This window comes from Dryas octopetala, chromosome 5 (genome assembly GCF_963921425.1).
Source record: "Dryas octopetala chromosome 5, drDryOcto1.1, whole genome shotgun sequence".
Lineage (NCBI taxonomy): Eukaryota > Viridiplantae > Streptophyta > Magnoliopsida > Rosales > Rosaceae > Dryas > Dryas octopetala.
The window spans coordinates 19,222,145-19,244,058 of NC_141370.1; the positions used below are offsets into that span (position 1 = coordinate 19,222,145).

The 21,914-nt window shown below is 45.7% G+C and overlaps 1 protein-coding gene across 1 annotated transcript; it reads right to left on the reverse strand.

The window, feature by feature from the left end:
* Window positions 1–19,924: 19,924 nt before the first annotated feature.
* Window positions 19,925–21,482, reverse strand: LOC147285336 (transcription factor MYB3-like). Its single transcript, XM_086245245.1, has 3 exons — window positions 21,069–21,482; window positions 20,860–20,989; window positions 19,925–20,769 (listed from the first exon to the last, which is right to left on the reverse strand). The coding sequence occupies exons 1-3, from the start codon at window positions 21,199–21,201 to the stop codon at window positions 20,109–20,111; spliced, it is 924 nt and encodes a 307-aa protein (XP_086101371.1). The 5' UTR covers window positions 21,202–21,482; the 3' UTR covers window positions 19,925–20,108.
* Window positions 21,483–21,914: the final 432 nt, after the last annotated feature.

Genomic DNA, 21,914 nt, shown 5'->3' on the forward strand with positions numbered 1-21,914 from the left:
TTCCCTTTTTTAAGAGGATCCATTTGTACTTGAATTGAAATGGATTAATTACAAAAACGAAAAAACGAATTGAAAGGGATTAATTGGTCGACCTATCTCGATCACATTGTGAACTAATAATTTGAATCGTCTAATTTTTTGATGTACATTTAAAATTTTTGTGCAACAAATCAACAAAATCAGAATGTACTCGTTTGACAAATTGGTTATCATCATAATTATTTTAGTATTTATCGAAAACATTATGTTAGTCTACTTATTCGGTCATAGTTAGATGATCAAATGATTTCCGATTTGGTTGATTATTTATAAGGATGATCCTTGAGCAAAAATCTAATAAATGGACGATTCAGATAATTGAATTGTATTCACTATAAGAAATGTGAACAAAGTCCACATTCATTAGTTGCACAGAAAGATGTAATAATTGAAAAATAAGGACTAAAGTGCCTCGATTTTAACAAAAATATATGACAATTTGACAATAGGGACTAAAATTCCTTATTGTCACATCTTCCTGTGCAACTAAATGATAGTGGGCTTTGCTCACATTTATTGTAGTGATTAAAGATTAGACACATATATGCGATCTCATTTGATTCTTATCAAAACAAATTCTCTCAAGAACCTCTTTCTATATAAATATTGTGAAATAGACTAGTATGTGTATTATAAGGTTAATTTATTTAATTCATCTATATATCTACTGTTTAATGTTTAACGTACGTTTAATTGGTCATGCAACATGGATTAATATTGATAGGTGCAGGTGCCAGCCACGCGCGGGACTTCTTAATTTCTTGCTTCTTCGATCTATATATACAGTAGTATAGACCTTCACCATCTGAACCATAATTAGCCTATAAAATATACTTTAACATCACTAGCTACCATATATTAAATAATGTACAACTCCTTTCTTTAATTTACGTTTGTCAATACTAAAGGCTTAGAAAAAGGAAGCAAGGCTTAGTTAGCAACACGTACTGTGGATGATGATGTAGCCAGATAGCCAGATAGCCAAATAGCCAAATAGCCAAATAGCCTAATAGCCAATAGACCATCTTATCTTTTAAAAGGGGTATCATGTTGATGTTTGGCTGGCTTAAATCTAAATTCTCATATATTCCCATAAATGCAGGAATCCCATACCTCACTGTATTTGCACATGTATTTGACTCACCACCACCAAGTCACCAACCCTTAACTAACCCACTTTTTTTCTTTCTTTCCCACTTTATTCCTAATCTTTTAATAAGAGATCGGTTACCTACCTCCCAAACATCTCACATGTCACATGTACATCTTCTTCCTCCTTTCTTTTTCTCCACATCATATGCTTAAATTCCTTTTCCCTCTGTTAAACCATATTTATATCTAAAACAAAGAAAACCCCTTGAAATCCACTCTTAATTTTATTGGGAATAATGTCTTGCATCATGAGACGTTCAATCACCCGCAACACATTTATCATATAAATTCGAGTGTTTTTGCGCTTAATTATTAGGTTTCCAAATTAGAATTAATATTTAATTTTACAATTGCTCCGTATATACTGATCACATTTATCCTCTGTTATATTAATTAATTAAGAAATTGAGGAATTTAATATTAAATTACGGGCATTATTCTTACTACAAACTCCTATATATCTCAATTGCATACTAGCTAATTTTCTGTTTGAAGTGTCTATAAGCTTAGTACAAAAAAAAAATGCTAGCTCTAATTAGATGCAACATACGTACACACGCATTATGTCTGAGATTAGATGGAGATTTGGGTACGAATGTGATGAAGGTTACCATAAGAAAGAGAATGTGGGGTATATATGTAAGATAAAAGTGAATAAGTTAGAAGTTAGAAGTTAGATAATTACCATATTCTCACTAATTTTTAACACTATATTTAAGATTGTGTAAAATAATAAAGGTAGAAATGACATTTCTTGTCGTTGAGAAATAGAGCTTGTTTTAATAATAATATAGATTCTATCATAAAGTAATATATATATATATATATAAATTTATGGGAAAAAAATGTTGGCAAAGAGCATTAGTATTGACTATTGAGGTTATGCTAGGGCATGCATGTCTTCTTTAGATTTTTTCCTATGGGAGCCTTTCCCCACAGATTATGCTCCCGCTCCAATCAAACATTGGACCCAATCCTACCAGCTTCAATCTCACACAATCAAACACTTTATAATTGTATTGTTTAATACTTTAATTAGTGAGTTGGTGTTTCTAGGTGGAGAGAGATCCGCCATTCTTTGTAGACCCTGTGAAAAGATTCCATATTTACACGTGGTCTTATCTTATCACGTTAAACTAAAAATTTATATTTCCTCTACTAATAATGCATGGTTGGTAGGTCTACCCATTCCCATGGCACAACTTTTATGATATTGTGATGTCTAAAGGTTCTAGAACTACAAATTAATAATTTACACAACGGGAAGCTCTACTTTTTTTGTTTTTCGTCAGATTTGAAACTTGTGTGACTAAGATAAGGAAAAACGAAAGATATCTTGAAAACTTTATGTTGATGCAAATTCTCGTAAGGTAGATGCAACAACTTAGATAAGTTGACCTGGCTGATCAGGTGCTTTGCTGGATGATGAAGTGGATGCTGGTTGAGATCTTCCTGCAAAAGAAACAAGGTCAAGGGAGATGGACCGGTGTGGTACCAGCCAAACACGCTCCGATGATGAAGTCAGTGGGGGTGTTTGATGGTGGATGAGGAAGAACAAAGGAAGAACTTGGGAGAATGGGAAGAACAAGGCAAATGTTCTGGGCTATTCTCAGCAAGTTGGGTATGCTCTTGGGAGAGTGGAAATTTTTGTATAAGTGTTTTTTGTGTGGTTGCGTAGTCTTCGTTTTTGCACATATGACTTGATATATATAAGCAAAGGAAAACCTGATGAGTAAGTTACCTGCATTGTGAATGAATGGTTGCCAGAGATCCACGCACCTGGCCGGACCTAGTTGCATGCTCAGCTGCTTGCTTCCTCAGCATTTAATGTTGCATTGAATGCTCCATTAAATGCAAGGTTGGAAGGTCCAGGTAGACTGCTCCAACATTCATGAATGCAGGCCTGATATTCTATCTGTCAGAAGAATGTGTCAGGTGCATTTAAGTGTGGCGGTTCATCCTGGCGTGATCTGCCTGGGAATGGCGGCGGAGAGCCGAGCCGAGCCGATACGAACACATGTTCCCATGCGAAGACACGAAGTCCATATGTGGTCGGATCGGGCATGAGAATCCAGGCCGAGCCGGTCCATAGATTGGAGTCTTTCCGAGCCCTAACTGGTCGACGCCAGAACTCGGAAGGAAGCCATCTCTTGTGCCGAGCCGAGCCGAGCCGGGATGATCGTGGGAAGATGGACACTCGATCCCATGGAAGATCATCGGTTCGGCTCGGACCGAACAAGGAGGGGCGGTGTGGAGATCCGGTCTGAGCTGGTAGAGGAAGTGTTGATCAGTGATGACGTGGAAGTCAAAGTTTGACCACTGAGAATCAACTCCGAGGTGGATGTTTGACCAGCCACGTGTCGAGCTGTGATTGGCTGTTCGGGTCGATGTGGGTTTTCCCACAAACAGGAGTCCCCCAGCTTCCGATCCGAGCGGGCAGTGGTGGATTGGAAGTTGAAGTGTAATCCCAAAGATGGCGTGTTCGCTTGGTCCGAGCCGAACCCTACAAGCCCATGTTCCCGAAGATCCGAGCACATGACGACTTGTGATTGGTCAGAAAATCTCTGGGACAGGTGAAGGGACGTTTGATTTCTGCATGGGGGAACGTAAGGGTCACCTCATTATGGGTATTTAATTTTGAATGCTTGACAGGTGTCAAGATCTGGCATTTGAAGCGCCAGAAATGAAGGGCTGAGATCGGTCTGCATGAGGATATAAATTGGCAATTTCTCTCTCTTCCCTTTCATTTTCCTGAAGCTCACTCTCTCTCCTGCAAAAACTCTCTCTCTCACCGTGAAATCTTCTCTCTCACCGTCGTTGGAGTGGTAGTCCGATCCCAACATCGACCGGGTACGGCGATAGGCGAGGTGATTCCTAGGGTGTTTGGGGCGGAGGGATTTGGCCGGACAAAACCAGTAAGTGATTCTGTCCACTTTTGAGTTTTTGTGTTTTTCGGGTTTTCTGGGTGTGTTCTTGGTGTTCTTGAGAAAAAGAGCTTTTTGATCCAAAAAGCAAGAGAGAGAAAAGTGAGAAAGTGTTTATAATGTCTGAGACTGACTCGAGTGGTCGGCTCGGCTCTGGAGAAGCCTTTCAAGGAGATAGTGAGGCGGAGATGAGCCGAAGCCCATCTGCGAATGAGGCCGAGCCGAGCCGAAGCCCACCTGCGGGTGAGGCGAGTTGGGACGGCTTGTCCGAAGAGTTAGACGAGGCCGGCTCGGCACTGAATCGCAATCCGGGTGGAGAGCGCCGAGCCCGAGGGGATCAGGAAAACCCTGAGATATTGAGTTCCGACTGGGAACAAGGCACGGCCGAAGGAGGTGATGAAGAGCCTCTCGACGTCGAGCCGATCGCCACTATCCCGAGCAGACTCACTTCAGGCTCGGATGAAAGGGATAGGGGTCATGAGGCGTCGACCTCGACTCAGGGGGTGACGGGGAGTCCGGTCGACCCGGACTTCTATGAGGAACTGGCATGGAAGGCCGATCAGATCCCCAACGAGATGACCGAGTACCATCTCAGGGACTTGAGGAATAGGTACTCAGTCCCCGACTCTGTGCTGATGAGATTACCGACCGAGGGGGAGAAGCCGAGCCGACCCCCGATAGGATGGGTGACCATGTACCCGGAAATGTTTGAGAATGGGGTTCGGCTTCCCCTGCACACCTTCTTGCAGGACTGGCTCGCGACGATCGGCGCGACGCCGCACCAGCTGAACCCGAACGTATACAGGATCATCCTGTCCATGCACATCTTGTGGCACAAAGTGCACAAGTGTGTGCCACACAAGGATATCCTGTTCTGAAATTACGCGCTGAGGTCGAAGCAGAGCGAGCTCGGATTCTACAACCTCCAGGCGTACTCGGGGCCACTTTTCGGTGGGAATCCCTCCTCCCAGAAGACATGGAAGAAAAGATACTTCTTTGTTTCTGGGGATTGGGAGTTCGCCGATCCGAACAGAACCACCTCGGCTCGGGTCCCCAGAGCTTTTAGAATTCTAGGTGGGTACTGGGAATTTGGGGCCGATCCGAGGACAATTCGTTTACGTCTTGTTAATAATTGCATTTTTTCTTTGTCTAACTCTTTTTGGTTTCGTCTTTGCAGTTAGCTGGGGCAAGTTCAAGCTCCGAGGCGAGCTTAAGGATCAGATCGCCACGATCAGGGACTCACCAGCAGAGTATTTGTCAACCAAGTTTCTGCTCGGGGAGACTCAGATCCGACAGAGCGGGATCTCCTGGTTTGTACCCAGGTGGAATCCTCGGGCAGAAAGGGGAATGGCGCCCACCGAACTGGAGGCTCGCCTAAGGAGGAAGGCTGCTCGGAGCGTCCAGAGGAGGGCCGCAGGACGGGCCCCCGCCGAGCCGGTCCAGGTTCCTGCCCCAGCGGCAGCTCAGCCTAGATCTCCTGCGCCGAGACCGGTTCGGCAAGCAGAGAAGAGGAAAGCTCCCCAGACCGAGGCCCCGGTGGAGAAGAGGGCTCGGGCCGAACCCGGAGGTTCTGGTGCCGGAGCATCTGGTTCGGCGCCCCTAAAGGCGGTGGAGGTAGACCCCGGCCTCGAGCCGTTCGTCACGGGCCTTAAGCGCGTGATGACCGCGAGGGTGCAGGAGGGGCTGTGGGCCGATCATGGCGAGCCGGGCTTCAGCCACCAGGCTCTGATCGCATCCCGCCAGGCCATGTTGGTAAGTCTCTTTTACTTCGGATTTCGTCTATCCGCTCGGTTCGGATTAGTAATAGATATGTTTTTCTTGCAGCTCGCCATGAGGCAGTTCGAAGCTGCTAAGGCCGCCGTCGATGCCGAGGCGAAACTGGAGAGGTTTCGGGCACGGGTCGTAGAGCTGAAAGGGAAGTTGGCCGAGGCCGAGCGGACGGTCAATGCCGAGCGCGAACGGTCGGAGGGTCTGCAATCCAGGCTGGCCAGGAAGGAGGAGGAGGTCGGTCGGCTCGGCAAGGAGCTTGCCTCCTCGGAGCAAAATGTGGCGGACTTGAGGCACTATGTCGGCGATCTTCAGCGAGACGTCGAGGCTGCCGAACGGAGGGTCGAAAATGCCGAACTCCGACGTCGAGCTGAAGTGCCGAGCGCCCAGGCACTGGCTGATGCCCATTTTGATGGGTATCAGGAGCTCTTGGAGGCGATCAAATCGAAGAGGCCGGACTGGGATGTCTCATTCCTTGGCGAGTCCGATGACGATGAAGACACCCAGGGAAGTCAACAGGATGAGCTTCCTCCTCCCGATCGCCAAGTCCGCGCCGAAGTCGAGCCGACTCCGGAAGATCCTCCACTGCCTGCACACGAGCCGACCCCGATTCCCCCAGTCCCCGAATCCGATCCCAATGATGAGATGCAGATCGGCGGGGTTGAGGTGGTGCAGCTCGGCGAGGAGACGCCTGAGGAGTCTACCGAGCCGATCCAGGAGGGCCCTGCCGAGCGATCTGCATGATGGCTGATTTTATTTAATTTTTATGTTGTCTTGTTTTTATATTTCTTCCCGAGCCGAGGTGTGGCTCGGGTTTGACTAATTTTGTAACAGATTGTATTTGGTTTTATGTTACTTATTTATCAGTATTTCTTTTTATGATACAAGTTGCTGTCAGTTCGGCTCGGGAATTAAGCTAAAAGACAAAACTAATAACACATGGGCAAGAAAATGATAAAAGTGAAAAACATAATAAAAACCAAGGCATTTTGAGATCGGCTCGGCATGCCGATCGCGATGAAAATGAATGGTAATGATAAATTAGAAATTGTCTTCGGATCAGCTTGATGAGCATAACCAAGATAAGTAAAAATTTAAAGACCCTAGTCATCTCGGATGGGCTCGGCATACCCATTGAGATATTTAGGAATGCAGTTTTTTGAGAAAAATATTCAAACCTACTTTCAGATCGGCTCGGTATGCACGATGAAAGTTTTGGTTGGAGTGTATATTTTTCTTTTAGAAATATCCTGTTGAACGTTAGGACTGTAGGAAGTCACTTCAGCTCAGACAGGGATTTTTATAGACCTGATAAGTCTGTACCATGCCGAGCATTGGGCCGAAAGTGGCGCGCTAGCTCGGCACGGGAGTTTATAGACCTGATGAGTCTGTAATATGCCGAGCATCGGGCCGGAAATGGCGCGCCCGCTCGACACATGAGTTTATAGACCTGATGAGTCTGTAATATGCCGAGCATCGGGCCGGAAATGGCGCGCCCGCTCGACACATGAGTTTATAGACCTGATGAGTCTGTAATATGCCGAGCATCGGGCCGGAAATGGCGCGCCCGCTCGACACATGAGTTTATAGACCTGATGAGTCTGTAATGCACCGAGCGTCGGGCCGAAAATGGCACTTCGGCTCGGCACATGGGTTTACTATTTTTTTCGAAGGAAACACTTAGATCTTTCCTCTTTGTTAGAAGTGTATAGGAGTGGAGTCCCCAGTGTTTGCTTCGAAAAATAAGTAGGAAAATGAGTAGAAATGTGTTCATCCTTTCATTGATTGGAATGGGTGTTAGGTCGGACAGTCCCCGATCCTAACTACATTTTTACTGGTAATAAGTCTTCAAGTGTTCAGCGTTCCAGCTATGCTTGAGAGGCTTACCAGCCAGAGTGGCCAAGTTGTAAGTGCCGGGCTTGACTATGCCCGTGATTCTGTATGGTCCGGTCCAGTTCGGATCGAACGAGCTCTCTTTGATGGCAAGGGGATTCTTTTTCATGACGAGATTGCCCAATCCGAAGCTTCTGGGTCTGACTCTTTGATTGTAGTACTTGGCTACCCTCTGTTGGTAGGCGGCTCGGCAGAGATTGGCGTCGGTTCGCCTCTCCTCGATCATGTCCAGGCCGAGCCGAAGTCCGGCGTCATTGGTCTCGGGATTGTATGTGCCGGTCCGGAATGAAGGAGTCCCCATTTCGACCGGGACAACAGCGTCAGTTCCGAACGCCAGTGCATAGGGTGTTTCCTTCGTGGAGTTGCGATAGGAAGTTCGGTAGGACCAAAGTACTTCTGGCAAGAGTTCAGGCCAATTTCCCTTAGCATTATCTAGTTTAGTCTTGAGGGTTTTCTTGATGATCTTGTTGATGGCCTCGACCTGTCCGTTCGACTGCGGATGGTAAGGCGCGGTGAAGCGCAAGTTGATGTTCAGACGTGAACAAAAACTCCTGAATTTCTTGCAGTCGAACTGCTTGCCATTGTCCGCAATGATGGTGTGCGGCATGCCGAACCGGCAAATGATGTTCTTCCAGACGAAGGTCTCCATCCGTTCGGCTGTGGTTGTGGCTAGGGGCTCGGCCTCGGCCCATTTGGTGAAGTAGTCGACTGCTACCACTGCCATGGTGACTTGCCCTTTTGCCTTCGGCATAGGGCCGATCAGATCGAGTCCCCACTGCGCGAACGGCCAGGGGCTGGATATGGAGGTCAGCAACTGGGGAGGTTGATGGGGAACCGCGGCAAATTGCTGGCATTTGATACAAGCGCGAGACAGATGATCTGCGTCCTTGTTCAGTGTTGGCCAGAAGTAACCCTGTCTGATCGTCTTGTAGGCGAGGGCTCTTCCTCCAGAGTGGTTTCCGCATATTCCCTCGTGGATTTCTCTCAGCACATCCTGACCTTCTTGGGGAGTGACGCACCGCAAGTAGGGCAGGGAGAAACTCCTTTTGTAGAGCTGACCATTGATCATGCTGAACCGAGCCGACCTCGTCTTGATGAGACGTGCCTTGTCTCTCTCCGGGGGAAGGATCCCGGAGACCAAGTAATTGATGATCGGCGTCATCCAGTTCGGCTCGGCCTCGGTTTGCATGACGGTGACTTCGTTTTCGGCGGTGCTAGGTCTGTCCAGGATTTCAACTGGAACGTGTCTAGCGGATCCGGTGTCTGTGGCCGAAGCCAAACGTGCCAAGGCGTCGGCTCTGCAGTTTTCTGCCCTCGGGATTTGAGATATTTTGTACTCATGGAAGTTCCCAAGCAGCAGACGAGTCTTCTCGAGATAGGCAGTCATGCTAGGTTCTCGAGTCTCATACTCCCCCAATATCTGATTGACGATGAGTTGGGAGTCGCTGAAGATGTTCAGTTTGGTCGCGCCGAGCTCCTTTGCCAGTCTGAGTCCGGCGATGAGAGCCTCATACTCTGCTTCATTGTTAGATGCTTGAAATCTGAAGCGAAGGGCATACTCCATCACAACTTGTTCTGGGGAGATCAGAACAAGCCCGGCTCCACTTCCCATGGCGTTGGAAGATCCGTCCACATAGAGGGTCCAGGTGAGGAGATCAACCTGGCCGCGTTCGCCGATTGTGTTCGGATCGGCTGCTGTTGTCATAGCGTTGGTGCATGGTGGATCCTCCGTCGAGGTGGTCGACTCACAGATGAAGTCCGACATGGCCTGACCTTTGATGGCCGTCCTGGGACGGTAGATGATGTCAAACTCGCCGAGCTCGATTGACCATTTGATAAGCCGACCCGAAGTCTCTGGTTTTGCCAGGATTTGTCTGAGCGGCTGGTCCGTCAAGACAACGATGGAATGAGCCTGGAAGTAGGGCCTTAATTTCCGAGCCGAGCTAACCAGGGCGAGAGCCATCTTCTCGAATTTTGGATACCTGGTCTCGGCATCGGCAAGGGCTCGGCTCGTATAGAAGACGGGGTGTTGTGCACCGCCGACCTCTCTCACCAGAACCGAGCTGAGAGCCGAGTCAGAGACAGAGAGGTAGAGGAAAAGTTCTTCACCTTCCTCTGGTTTGGATAAGATGGGAGGTTCCCCCATGTGCCTTTTCAGATCTTGAAAGGCCTGCTCGCATTGGGGGGTCCATTCTATGCTCTTCCCTGCTCCCCTTAAGGCTTTGAAGAAAGGGAGGCACCGGTCAGTAGATTTTGAGATGAACCGGTTCAGAGCGGCAACTCTTCCAGTCAGACTCTGGATTTCCTTGCGTGTCCTTGGGGACTTCATGTTGATCAAAGCCTGGATCTTCTCCGGATTGGCTTCAATCCCCCGTTGGCTGACCAGGTAGCCCAGGAACTTTCCTGACCGAACCCCAAAGACACATTTGGCTGGGTTCAGCCGCATCTGATACTCCTTCAGGACTCCGAACATGTCTGAGAGGTCCTTGACGTGATCGTCCGCCTTGATGCTCTTGACCAGCATGTCATCCACGTAAACCTCTACGGATTTGCCGATGGAAGATCTGAACATGTGGTTGACCAGCCTTTGATAGGTGGCTCCGGCGTTTTTGAGGCCGAAGGGCATGACCTTGTAGCAGTACATGCCGCGATCAGTTATGAAAGATGTGCCTTCCTGGTCGGACTTGTGCATCAGGATCTGGTTGTATCCAGAGTAGGCGTCCATGAAACTGAGGAGCTGATGTCCTGCTGTTGCATCGACGAGCTGATCTATTCTGGGCAAGGGAAAACTATCCTTGGGACAAGCCCTGTTCAGATCGGTGAAGTCCACGCACATCCTCCACTTCCCGTTGTTCTTTTTCACCATGACCACGTTGGCGAGCCAGTCGGGGTAGTTGACCTCCCGGATGAACCCGTTGTTTCGCAACTTGGTTACCTCCTCAGCCATGGCGGCGTATCGAACCGGATCGTATGACCTCCTCTTCTGACGGACCGGTTTGCATCCCGGGTCAGTGTTCAGCCTGTGGGTGATCACGTCAGACGATATGCCTGGCATGTCATCGTAAGACCAGGCGAACACTTCCGCGTTGGCACGGAGGAAGTCAATTATGGCGGAGCGCTGCTCGGGGCTGATCTGAGTCCCCACTCGGACAAGCCGATCCGGTGTCTCGGCCGAGATCGGCACTTCTTCCCAGGCCTCGGCGGGAAGGGGCCTAGATTCTGGGTTCGGCTCGGAAGTGAAATCGAACGTCTCCGCCCTCGGCCACCTGCCCGAATCAGCGATGGAGTCGAGTTCCTGTGAGTTCGGCAGCTGACCCTTCTGCTTGATCGAAGCGGCGTAGCAAGACCGAGCCGAGCACTGGTCTCCCTGAATGACAATGCAGTCGTCGCCCACCGGACATTTGATGAGGAGGTTGGCGTAATGGACGATGCAGTCAAGGTCGACCAGAGCCGGTCTGCCCAGAATGATGTTGTAAGCTGACGGCCGCTTGACGACAATGAAGTACGTCATGCAGGTCTTCTTGATCGGCCCCTTCCCGAGCGAAAGGGGAAGGTAGATGTGTCCGAGGGGTTGAACCACTTCTCCCCCGAACCCGACCAAGGCAGGTGTATCGGTTTCCAGCTTATCCTCGCCGATGCCCATCTGCGCGAACGCAGAGTGGTAGAGGATGTTGACTGAGCTCCCTCCATCGACGAAGGAACGCGCGATGGTTGTTCCGGCCACCTCAGCGACTATGACGACCGGATCATAGTGGGGGAAGATGATCTCGTTTGCCTCGTTCGGCTCAAAGGTGACCGGCGCCCAGTCCTTCCGCTGTCTTTTTGAAGTGCTGGGCTGACCTGCCTGGATCGACAGGGACTCGTGAGCTTGAGCCGCCTGTCTGACATACTCCTTCTGGGATCGGTTAGAGCTTCCCACGAAGGTCGGTCCCCCGCCGATTGATCCGATGGCAGCATCCTGGACCTCGATGGTGTTGGTAGGCTTCTTCGGCGCGGCCTTGGGCACCCTAGGCCCACCGGCCAGGAATTGATTGATCTTACCCGCCCGGGCAAGAGTCTCAATCCCGTCGCGGAGGGCGTAGCAATCACCCGTGACGTGGCCGTGATTGGAATGGTATTTGCAGAAGACGCCCTCCTTGATTTTGTCTGGGGGTGGTCCCTTGATCTCCCTTGCGACTGGGAGTTGGTCCTTGACCTTGGAGTAGATTGTCTCCAGACCGGCGTTGAGGGGAGTGTACTCCGTGTACTGGACAAACTTGGGTCCCTTGCCCAGAAGTTGGCGTGGCTCCTCGGTCCTGGTCTTCTTGGGTTGGACCTGGGGTTTGGGACTTGCGACCTCTCCCTCCTTCCTTTTGGTCGAGGTCGGCCTGGGATTCAGGGCCTCCACCTGAGCGTCCCACTCCTCAGCCCGTGCCCACTTAGTGGCTTCGGCAGAAAGCTCATCGTAAGTGGAGGGAGGATTCCTCATTAAGTGGGAGCGGAGTCCCCCGGCGTGCAGGCCCTGCATGAGGGCATTCTTCGCTGACCTGTCGTCGCAATCGTCGCACTTCGTATATTCGATGTTGAAGCGGATCAGATAGGCCTTGAGGCTTTCCCCTTCCTGCTGTTTGATGAGCGACATATCGTTCAAGTTGTAGAGTCGTTCGGATACAACCCGATATCTCGCCAGGAAGGCCCTCCGGAGATCGGGAAAGGAGTTGATGGAGTTCGGTTGGAGGGTTCGGAACCAACCCCGAGCCGAGCCCTTCAAGGTCGAAGGGAAGATTCTGCACTTCGTGGCTTCAGATGCCTGGCGGGCCTCCATGGCGTATCTGAAGCTGTCAAGATGGTCGTAGGGATCCTTGGTCCCGTCATACTGGTCCATCTTGGGGGGCTTGGTGTCACGAGAGACCTCAGCATCCATAATTCTGCTGGTGTACGGGAGGGGGAGTTCCTCTCCGTTGTCGGCCCTACCAGTGTACCCCCTGGAGACCTCGACATGTCCGAGCCGATCGTGGACGCTTCGGATTTGGTCCTGGACCAAAGTCCGAACAAGATTTTCCACATTGGGTGGGGTCGGCTCGGCCACATTCTCCCCTGAGCACTCGGCCTGGTTGCCGAGTCTCTCACTCACCGGCTGACGAGTGAGCCTTTCGCTCGCCGGTTGCCGATCGGACATGATCATGGTAGATCCCAGTCGGTCGCTCACTGATCGCCTCCCCGAGTGAGCTCCTGATGGGGAAGGATCCTGGCTGGCGATAGGGCCGAGTCTATTCCGAATCGGGCCCCTGGTTTCAGTTGAACCGGCCGGACTGTTGGCCCCCAATCTTGATTGGGCCGGGGGTCGTCGGTTTGTATTCGGGTCGGCACGGTTTCCGCCCGAGTTCCTGGGGGCATGCTTCCCGAAAGCCGCCTGTTTTTGCTGAAGAAGACGGTGGGCGTTCAGGCATTCGGCCTGTTCGGCCGGGGGCATGTCTTCGAAGCCCGGGAAGACGTAATCAGAATCCTGCCGATCGGTCTGGTCGTTCGGCTCGGCAGGAATGCTTTGCCGAGAAGGAGACGGTGAAAGGACCTCCTGCTCGGTTCGGGTCCGGCGCGATCGGAAACCCGATCCCCCACTGTTCTCGAGCTGAGCACGATGGCGTGCGAGTTCCCCGGCCAGCTCGGCCTGTTTTGCGAGCAGCTCGTTATTCTGCTTCAGGAGTGCATTCTCAGCGGCCAGGTGTCGCTGACTCTCCTTAAGGAGTTTGTGAGCGGCTCGGATTTTGGAGGAACCTTTGGACTTTGGTGTCCTGGGGAGTTGTGCTCCTCTCGTTTTCTCAGGTGTCTCAGGCTGATGTTGTTCATCATTCTGAGACGCTCCTGAAGAAGAACTGGTGTCCCGATAGACAGTAGCCATGATGACTTGTTTGAAGGAAGAGCTCAGCGCTTGCAGTGATGAGCACAACGGCTGAAGTCGATCTTCCCACAGACGGCGCCAATCTGTTGATGCAAATTCTCGTAAGGTAGATGCAACAACTTAGATAAGTTGACCTGGCTGATCAGGTGCTTTGCTGGATGATGAAGTGGATGCTGGTTGAGATCTTCCTGCAAGAGAAACAAGGTCAAGGGAGATGGACCGGTGTGGTACCAGCCAAACACGCTCCGATGATGAAGTCAGTGGGGGTGTTTGATGGTGGATGAGGAAGAACAAAGGAAGAACTTGGGAGAATGGGAAGAACAAGGCAAATGTTCTGGGCTATTCTCAGCAAGTTGGGTATGCTCTTGGGAGAGTGGAAATTTTTGTATAAGTGTTTTTTGTGTGGTTGCGTAGTCTTCGTTTTTGCACATATGACTTGATATATATAAGCAAAGGAAAACCTGATGAGTAAGTTACCTGCATTGTGAATGAATGGTTGCCAGAGATCCACGCACCTGGCCGGACCTAGTTGCATGCTCAGCTGCTTGCTTCCTCAGCATTTAATGTTGCATTGAATGCTCCATTAAATGCAAGGTTGGAAGGTCCAGGTAGACTGCTCCAACATTCATGAATGCAGGCCTGATATTCTATCTGTCAGAAGAATGTGTCAGGTGCATTTAAGTGTGGCGGTTCATCCTGGCGTGATCTGCCTGGGAATGGCGGCGGAGAGCCGAGCCGAGCCGATACGAACACATGTTCCCATGCGAAGACACGAAGTCCATATGTGGTCGGATCGGGCATGGGAATCCAGGCCGAGCCGGTCCATAGATTGGAGTCTTTCCGAGCCCTAACTGGTCGACGCCAGAACTCGGAAGGAAGCCATCTCTTGTGCCGAGCCGAGCCGAGCCGGGATGATCGTGGGAAGATGGACACTCGATCCCATGGAAGATCATCGGTTCGGCTCGGACCGAACAAGGAGGGGCGGTGTGGAGATCCGGTCTGAGCTGGTAGAGGAAGTGTTGATCAGTGATGACGTGGAAGTCAAAGTTTGACCACTGAGAATCAACTCCGAGGTGGATGTTTGACCAGCCACGTGTCGAGCTGTGATTGGCTGTTCGGGTCGATGTGGGTTTTCCCACAAACACTTTAGGAAAAAGTTATATTATTAGTGCCAGACGGATCGTTGCACTCTAAAATTAAATGAGCTAATACCTATATATATATATATATATCAAATTAACACCCTTTTTCGTAGCAGCGCGCTGCATTACATAAAAAGTAAGTGAAAATTTAAGGTTGAAGACTTCAAGCCCAAATCCTCCAGAGTCGGAATTTTGATATCAAGTCACACCACCACTCTACTAAAAATCTTAAGTTTAGAGCTTGTTGCATAAAAAAAAAAAAAAAATATATATATATATATATATAGCTAACAATTAGAGCTTTATCCACATTTGTTTTTGTTTATTTTTATTGCTATTCGGAATAAGTTTTTTTATTTTTTCAAATAATATTAGGGAATGTGATTTGAACTCCATCATGATCTGACTTCAAGTGTATGGATAAATTTTTTTAACTACTAAAATTATAAGCCATCATTGAAACTCAAAACATGCTTACATTTGTGATATAAGAAAAAATTGTGAAGTAAAATGAAGGATGAAAGATTGCGATAAAATTCAAAAATTTTTATTGTAATAATTCATATTCATTTTATTAGAACTGTATGGCAATAATCAACCCTTATTTTACTTTGTAAAACCTATGTTTGTAGGCTTATGAATTAATTAAGAATGTTTGAGGTCCTTATTATTAAAAAAAATATTGTACACATGTAGTGTACATGTACTCATCACTTTTTAACGCACATGTACATGTACACATATTGTATATTGTTGTTGCCTAGAATTGGGCTCGACGGATTGTGATGACTTGAGGGCGTCAAAAGGTTCGCCATATATATACTCTGCAAGACGAGGAGCAACATGGGTCAGGACTCAGGAGGGTAAGCAATTAAGCATTGGTGTGGTAATCAGCCAAAGGTAATCTAACACCCAAGTTAGTAGGTGAACACATGAATGGAAAATAGTGAGAGCAACAAATGTGTCTAGCTATCATTACCAGTTTACCAGTTGTACATGAGGTTAGGGGTCGGCAATGGGCCGGGCCGGGCTAGCCCGGCCCAAATTTTTCGGGTTCGGGCCGGGCTCGGGCTTGAATGATAGAAGCCCAATAGGGCTTTCGGGCCGGGCCGGGCCGGGCTTGGGCTTTAATACACAAGCCCAAGGCCCGCCCATCGGGCTTTGGCTTGCGGGCTTGGAGGGCCGGGCCGGGCTAGGCCCAAACGGGCGGCCCAAATAGGCCCAAAGCCTGTTTAGACACATATATATGTTAAAAAAAAATATAGGATTTTGGCTATGTTGTGATTTGAACATGAGACCTCACATAACAAACTTCAACTCTCAACCAATTGAGCTGACCAGTTTATTTGTTAAGTTTGTGAATCATAACATATTTAATAGCTTTTTCGTTTGTTTACTTCAATAAATTATTAATATGCTTATTAAGTTATTCTATAATACTATTATGTTAGTAATAGTGTAATACCATAAATAATAAACTTTTAAAATTATATACAACATTACAACTATAATAAAACATAAATGTACATATGTTTTATTATATATTTTATTACATATTTTTATAAACAAACGATGCAATTGTGTTGTCAACGATCCGAACCGTTCAAATTTTAATTCCTCACTCAAAGATAATTCGTGCAAAAAATTAGCTTAATCGGAGATGTAAAAGTGACATAATGATGGTCGAATTAATGAACGATCGTGGTTTTTCTAATGATGATCGAATGGGTAGATGAATGTCGATTTAGCCGATTTTTTGTACGGATGATCTTTGACTATGAACATAGAAAATGAACGGGTCAAATTGTTGAAATCACGTTGTGGTCTTCATAATTATGGAAACAACAAGGTTTCAACGGGAAAGTTATTAGAATTATACTCTTCAAGTGTATTTATATGTAGAAGTTCACATATCGATCGTGTTTTCAACGATCCGAATCGTTCAAGTTTTAGTTCCCCACTCAAAGAGAATTCTTGCAAAAAATTAGCTTAATCAGAGATGTAAAAGTGACATAACGGTGGTCGAATTAATGAACGATTGTGGTTTTTCTAATGATAATCGAATGGGTAGATGAATTCCGATATAGCCAATTTTTTGTAAGGATGATCTTTGACTATTAACATAAAAAATGAACGGCTAAGATTGTTAAAATCACGTTGTGGTCTTCACAATTATGGAAACGACAATGTTTCAACCGGAAAGTTATTAGAATTATATTCTTCAACTCTTCAAGTGTATTTATATGTAGAAGCTCACCTCTCGATCGTGTTTCCAAGTTTTCAATGATCCGAACCATTCATTTTTTAGTTTTTCACTCAAAGATCATCCCTGCAAAAAATTAGTTCAATTGGAAATGTAGAAATTAGATAATGGTGGTCCAACTTATGAACGATCGTGATTTTTCTAATGATAATCGAATGGGTATATGAGTTCTGATTTTGCTGATTTTTTGTAAGGATGATCTTTGACTATGAATATAGAAAATGAACGGCTCAGATTGTTGAAATCACGTTGTGGTCTTCACAATTATGAAAACAATAAGGTTTCAACGAGAAAGTTATTAGAATTATACTCTTCAACTCTTCAAGTGTATTTATATGTAAAAGTGACGTAACGATGGTCGAATTAATGAATGATCATGGTTTTTTTAATGATAATCGAATGGGTAAATGAATTCCGATTTGGCCGATTTTTTGTAAGGATAATCTTTGACTATCAACATATAAAATGAACGGTTCAAATTATTAAATTAATGAACAATCATGGTTTAATAACTTTAATTATAGTTGTATTATAAAAGTTGTATATATACATATACATTTATGTTTTATTATAGTTGTAAATTTGTAATGTTGTATATAATTTTCAAAGTTTATTATTTATGGTATTACATAGTATAGTTTACACTTTACACTATTACTATTTACTAATATTATAGAATTATATAATAACTTAATAAGCATATTAATAATTTATTAGAGTAAACAAACGAAAAACCTATTAAATATGTTATGATTCACAAATTAGACAAATAAACTAGTCAGCTCAGTTGGTTGAGAGTTGAAATTTGTTCTATGAGGTCTCAAGTTCAATTCATAACATAGCCAAAATCCTATATTTTTTTTATTGAAGATATTAAACGGGCTTTGGGCTTTGGGCTTCGGGCCGGGCTTTGGGCGGGCCTAAGCGGGCCGGGCTTTGGGCGGGCCGTGGGCTTCAAGGGGATGGCCCAAGCCCAACTCAAGAAATTTTCGGGCCGGGCCGGGCCGGCCCAAATGTCGGGCCAAATCGGGCTTCGGGCCCAATGGGCCGGGCGGGCTTCGGGTGGGCTTCGGGCCTTGGGCTATTTGGTGAGCCCTACATGAGGTAACTATTTATAGGAGTCATAAATGAGGTCTTCCCTTGGAAGCAAGTGAACCTGTATGATCCTGTCACGTAGGGGTTGACTCGACTTCTTTGTGGTTTTAACTTGTGTACCTTTCGGGTCAATTGTATGTGAGAGGTTGGTGAGGTGGATGAGAGTTGGAGTCTATTTTTGCTTAGCACAAAAAGATTATGGTGAACATTACCACCATGATGATAACTGAATGAGTGACACATATTACAAAAAAGTAGTAATACGTGTTTTTCATCCACTATGATAATAATACTTACCCAAATAAAAAAAAAAGAATCCATAAGAGTAATGTGTGTTTCTATCTTGGCCAAAGCTTGGAGTAGTGAAGGGTTCAAGAGTTGACCATGGGGGGTCGGCCGCTGAGGTAGTTTCCAAAATCTCGACTCTCGTGGCTTATTGAGGTCGAGTCACAAGGTCATGAGACTTTTTTTTTTTTGGCCAGAAATAAACAATTTGTAGAGAATTCCATAATGGGACTAGTTAGGTCATGCCAAATAGTTTTTACACATCGGAAGAGTATGCCATAAAACTAGTTAGGTGGTGTGCCATAAAAGATTATGTAATATTGCCATAAATAAACCATTACTACTTACTATACTCTGGTGGATGTTAGGTTCATAATAAATCAGAGTTAGATATGGATTGTTAATGTTGTTTGAGAATATGGTATTCATCATCAATGGCAATCTTTACCTAAATCACCCAAAATTGGTTACATAAAAGTGAGGTTGATCCTTACCAGAAAAGAAAGGAAGTTTGGCCGATAATTTATTCTAACAAGTGGGATTTGGATTGGATTGATTGACAAGGAAGTTTGGCAAATAACTGTTGTTTTGCTTTTCTAATTAGGGTTATTTGTGGATGAATAAAGGAGCTAGAGAGTTCTTCTTTAATTTTTTTTTTTTGTAAAATGGCAGAGAAGAAATCTTAAAATAATGTGAGCTGAGAAAACAAAACATATTATGACAAACATCCATAAGTACCATCCCTGCTATGAGATTCGAGTAATTCAGAAGGTACTCTTCAACCACTTTTCTTTTATTTTTTTCGTTTTTTCATGTTATTGTGGGACGTACTTTCTATAGCATCATTTGCGAGTTGCGACCAAATTATATGAATCATTCGGCTAAATGAAAAATTACCCAGGTTCAATTTTTTAAAAAAAAATTAACCAAATTGAAAATTGTATGATCCATAAAGAAAGACCTAAAAATAAAGGGACTCCAATTTAGTTTTTCTTAATATATTACTTTTGTCTAATATTAGTAATATCAGTAATGCTACACTTATCATATTTTTATACCACAATTTCATACTATCTTACATGACATTCATACATTGGACACTACAAATTAAAAAATAAAACCTAAAAAAGAAAAAAGAAATACCCTTTCAGTAAAATAATGACACATCAAGTTGAATACAAATGTAAAAAAAAAAAATGTGGGACAACTAGCATTATTGTAGTAATATATATAGCTTAATTTTAAGATTTGTACCTAGGAATCTAGGATATGATGTAATTGCCAATCCTCACGTGTTAGCATGGGTAGCCCTCTTAAATTTGTTACCAATTAAGGACTTGTTCAGGCCTAAAATTTCAGTACCAAAAGAGGGAAAAACAACATTTGATTATAATTTGTTATGACATCTCAGTGATTGTTTCTGTACGAAAAGTTCAAAATAGAAAAAGGGAGAGGAGGCCAGTCCGTCCATAAGCAAATAATTAATCAACAATATCTCTTCTTTAACATTTATATATACGATAAGGTTACATACTTACATGAAGAAAGTGAATTCAAAGTGAAGATAATTAACAACTATACCAAACGGTCCAAACCTATGGGCTATAACATAGAAATGTAACTAATTTTTTAACGTACCCCAGAAAAAAAAAAAGAAAAGAAATTCAAAGCTATGAATTCAAAGGTCTGTGAAATCTGTAAAACCCATTTGATGTGCACTGAGTTGTGCAATTCCTACAGGCCTCAGTGGTCTGAAACCCAACATGGCAACACAGGCACACCGCCGCGGCGGCCTGCACTGTTCCAAACAAGTTGTTGTAATTGGGCTGCAATTCTGACTCGGCCGAGTTTGCGGAGGATGGCCGAGTGTGGATTGGTAACTCGGACTGGAACGGCTGGAGCCCTATTGAAAGGTCCAAGTTGAGGTCACCACACTTGTACTTATCACAATCTCCTTGTAGCAGCTGTTGCTGATGTGGTGGTTGTTGTGGGCCCTCTTCCGTGGTGGTCCCACTGCTGGTGCAATTCGCCTCTTCTTCTGCGTAGTACTCCGTCTTGGGGTTCTTAAGCAACACATTCATGTTGGAGTTGTTGAGCTTTTGGTGGTGGTGGTGGTGGTTGTGGTTGAGCTTCTGAGGATCCACTAGGGACGAGCCATTTGTGCAGAAATCTAAGCGTGAAGCGGCGGCGGCGGCGGCGGAGTCGTTGAGTGGGCGGTGGGTTTGGGGGTCGAGGCCGCGGCTGATGAGCTTGCGTTTGATGTGGGTATTCCAGTAGTTCTTGATCTCGTTGTCGGTTCTTCCCGGTAACCGACCCGCAATCAGAGACCATCTAAAAGAAAATTACCACAGAATTCATTCATTTTCTCAGCAACCAAACAAACAAAGAAGAGAATTAGTGGGTGATGACTTGATTGCTTACTTGTTTCCGAGTAAGCTATGAAGCTTGATAATGAGCTCATCTTCTTCTTCGGTGAAATTTCCGCGCTTGAGGTCAGGGCGGAGGTAGTTTATCCACCTGAGCCTGCAACTCTTGCCGCACCTAAGCAACCCTGTATTAAGGAAAATTGACGAATTAATTAAGGAAAATTGACGAATTAATTAAGTAGAAATTTGAATTAAATTGATTACCTGCTTGTTTGGGGAGGGAGCGCCAGCAGCCTTCGCCATGGATGCGGATGTAGTCGATGAGGCGTTGGTCTTCTTCTTTGGTCCAAGCGCCTTTGTTGGTGTGAGCTTTCTCACAGCACGGTGACCTTCCCATTAATTTTTATTTTTTTGGGGTTTATAATGATTGAGTGATTGATTGATTGATTGATTGGTAAATCAGAATATTGAAGTTTAGATGAACCCAAAAAAACACAAATACTGAGTGGTGTATGTGTGAAGCACACAAACAGTGTATGGATAAGTACGTAGTCTGTGTGTGTCTGTTATGGTTTTGTGGTGTTTTGTCTGCACCAGTTTGAAAACAGCTCAAAGGATAAGAAGAGAAACAAGAGTAGAACAGAGAAGGAAGAAAGACAGAGACAGAAGAGAGAGAGAGAGAGAGTTTTGCGTTTGAAGAATCAAAATGGGAAAGAAATTAAGGATTTATACGTAGGAAGAAGGGTGGGGATGAGAGAGAAAGTAGTGAGAGAGATAGAGAGAGGCAATAGAGTCGGAGGTGGGGAATGAGGGAAGGATTTGACCGAGTTGGTGAAAAAGACGAGTGGTTAGTGGTTACAGATAGGGCTGGATTTTGGTAGGTAGCTCTACTTTTACGTCACATTCGGCCCCCTCCCTCCCTTTGTGGGCTCTCTTTTTCTATCTCCATCTCTCTCTCTCTTTCTCTCTCTAAACTCACTAATTACTATTTCATTCTCACACTTTTAGGACAAAAATCAGATAAAATAACACAAAACTAAAGTAAAATTGGAATTCCAAATCAACCCGACATTCAAAATCAAAATGCTTCCACACAAGCATAAGGTTCCT

Bases quoted from the DNA above. Each gene is read 5' to 3' on its own strand.
- LOC147285336 (XM_086245245.1), bottom strand. From the start codon at position 21,201: ATGGGAAGGTCACCGTGCTGTGAGAAAGCTCACACCAACAAAGGCGCT. The intron at 20,990-21,068 runs GTAATCAATTTA...TCCTTAATACAG, and splicing joins CTCCCTCCCCAAACAAGCAG to GGTTGCTTAGGTGCGGCAAG. The intron at 20,770-20,859 runs GTAAGCAATCAA...ATTTTCTTTTAG, and splicing joins CATAGCTTACTCGGAAACAA to ATGGTCTCTGATTGCGGGTC.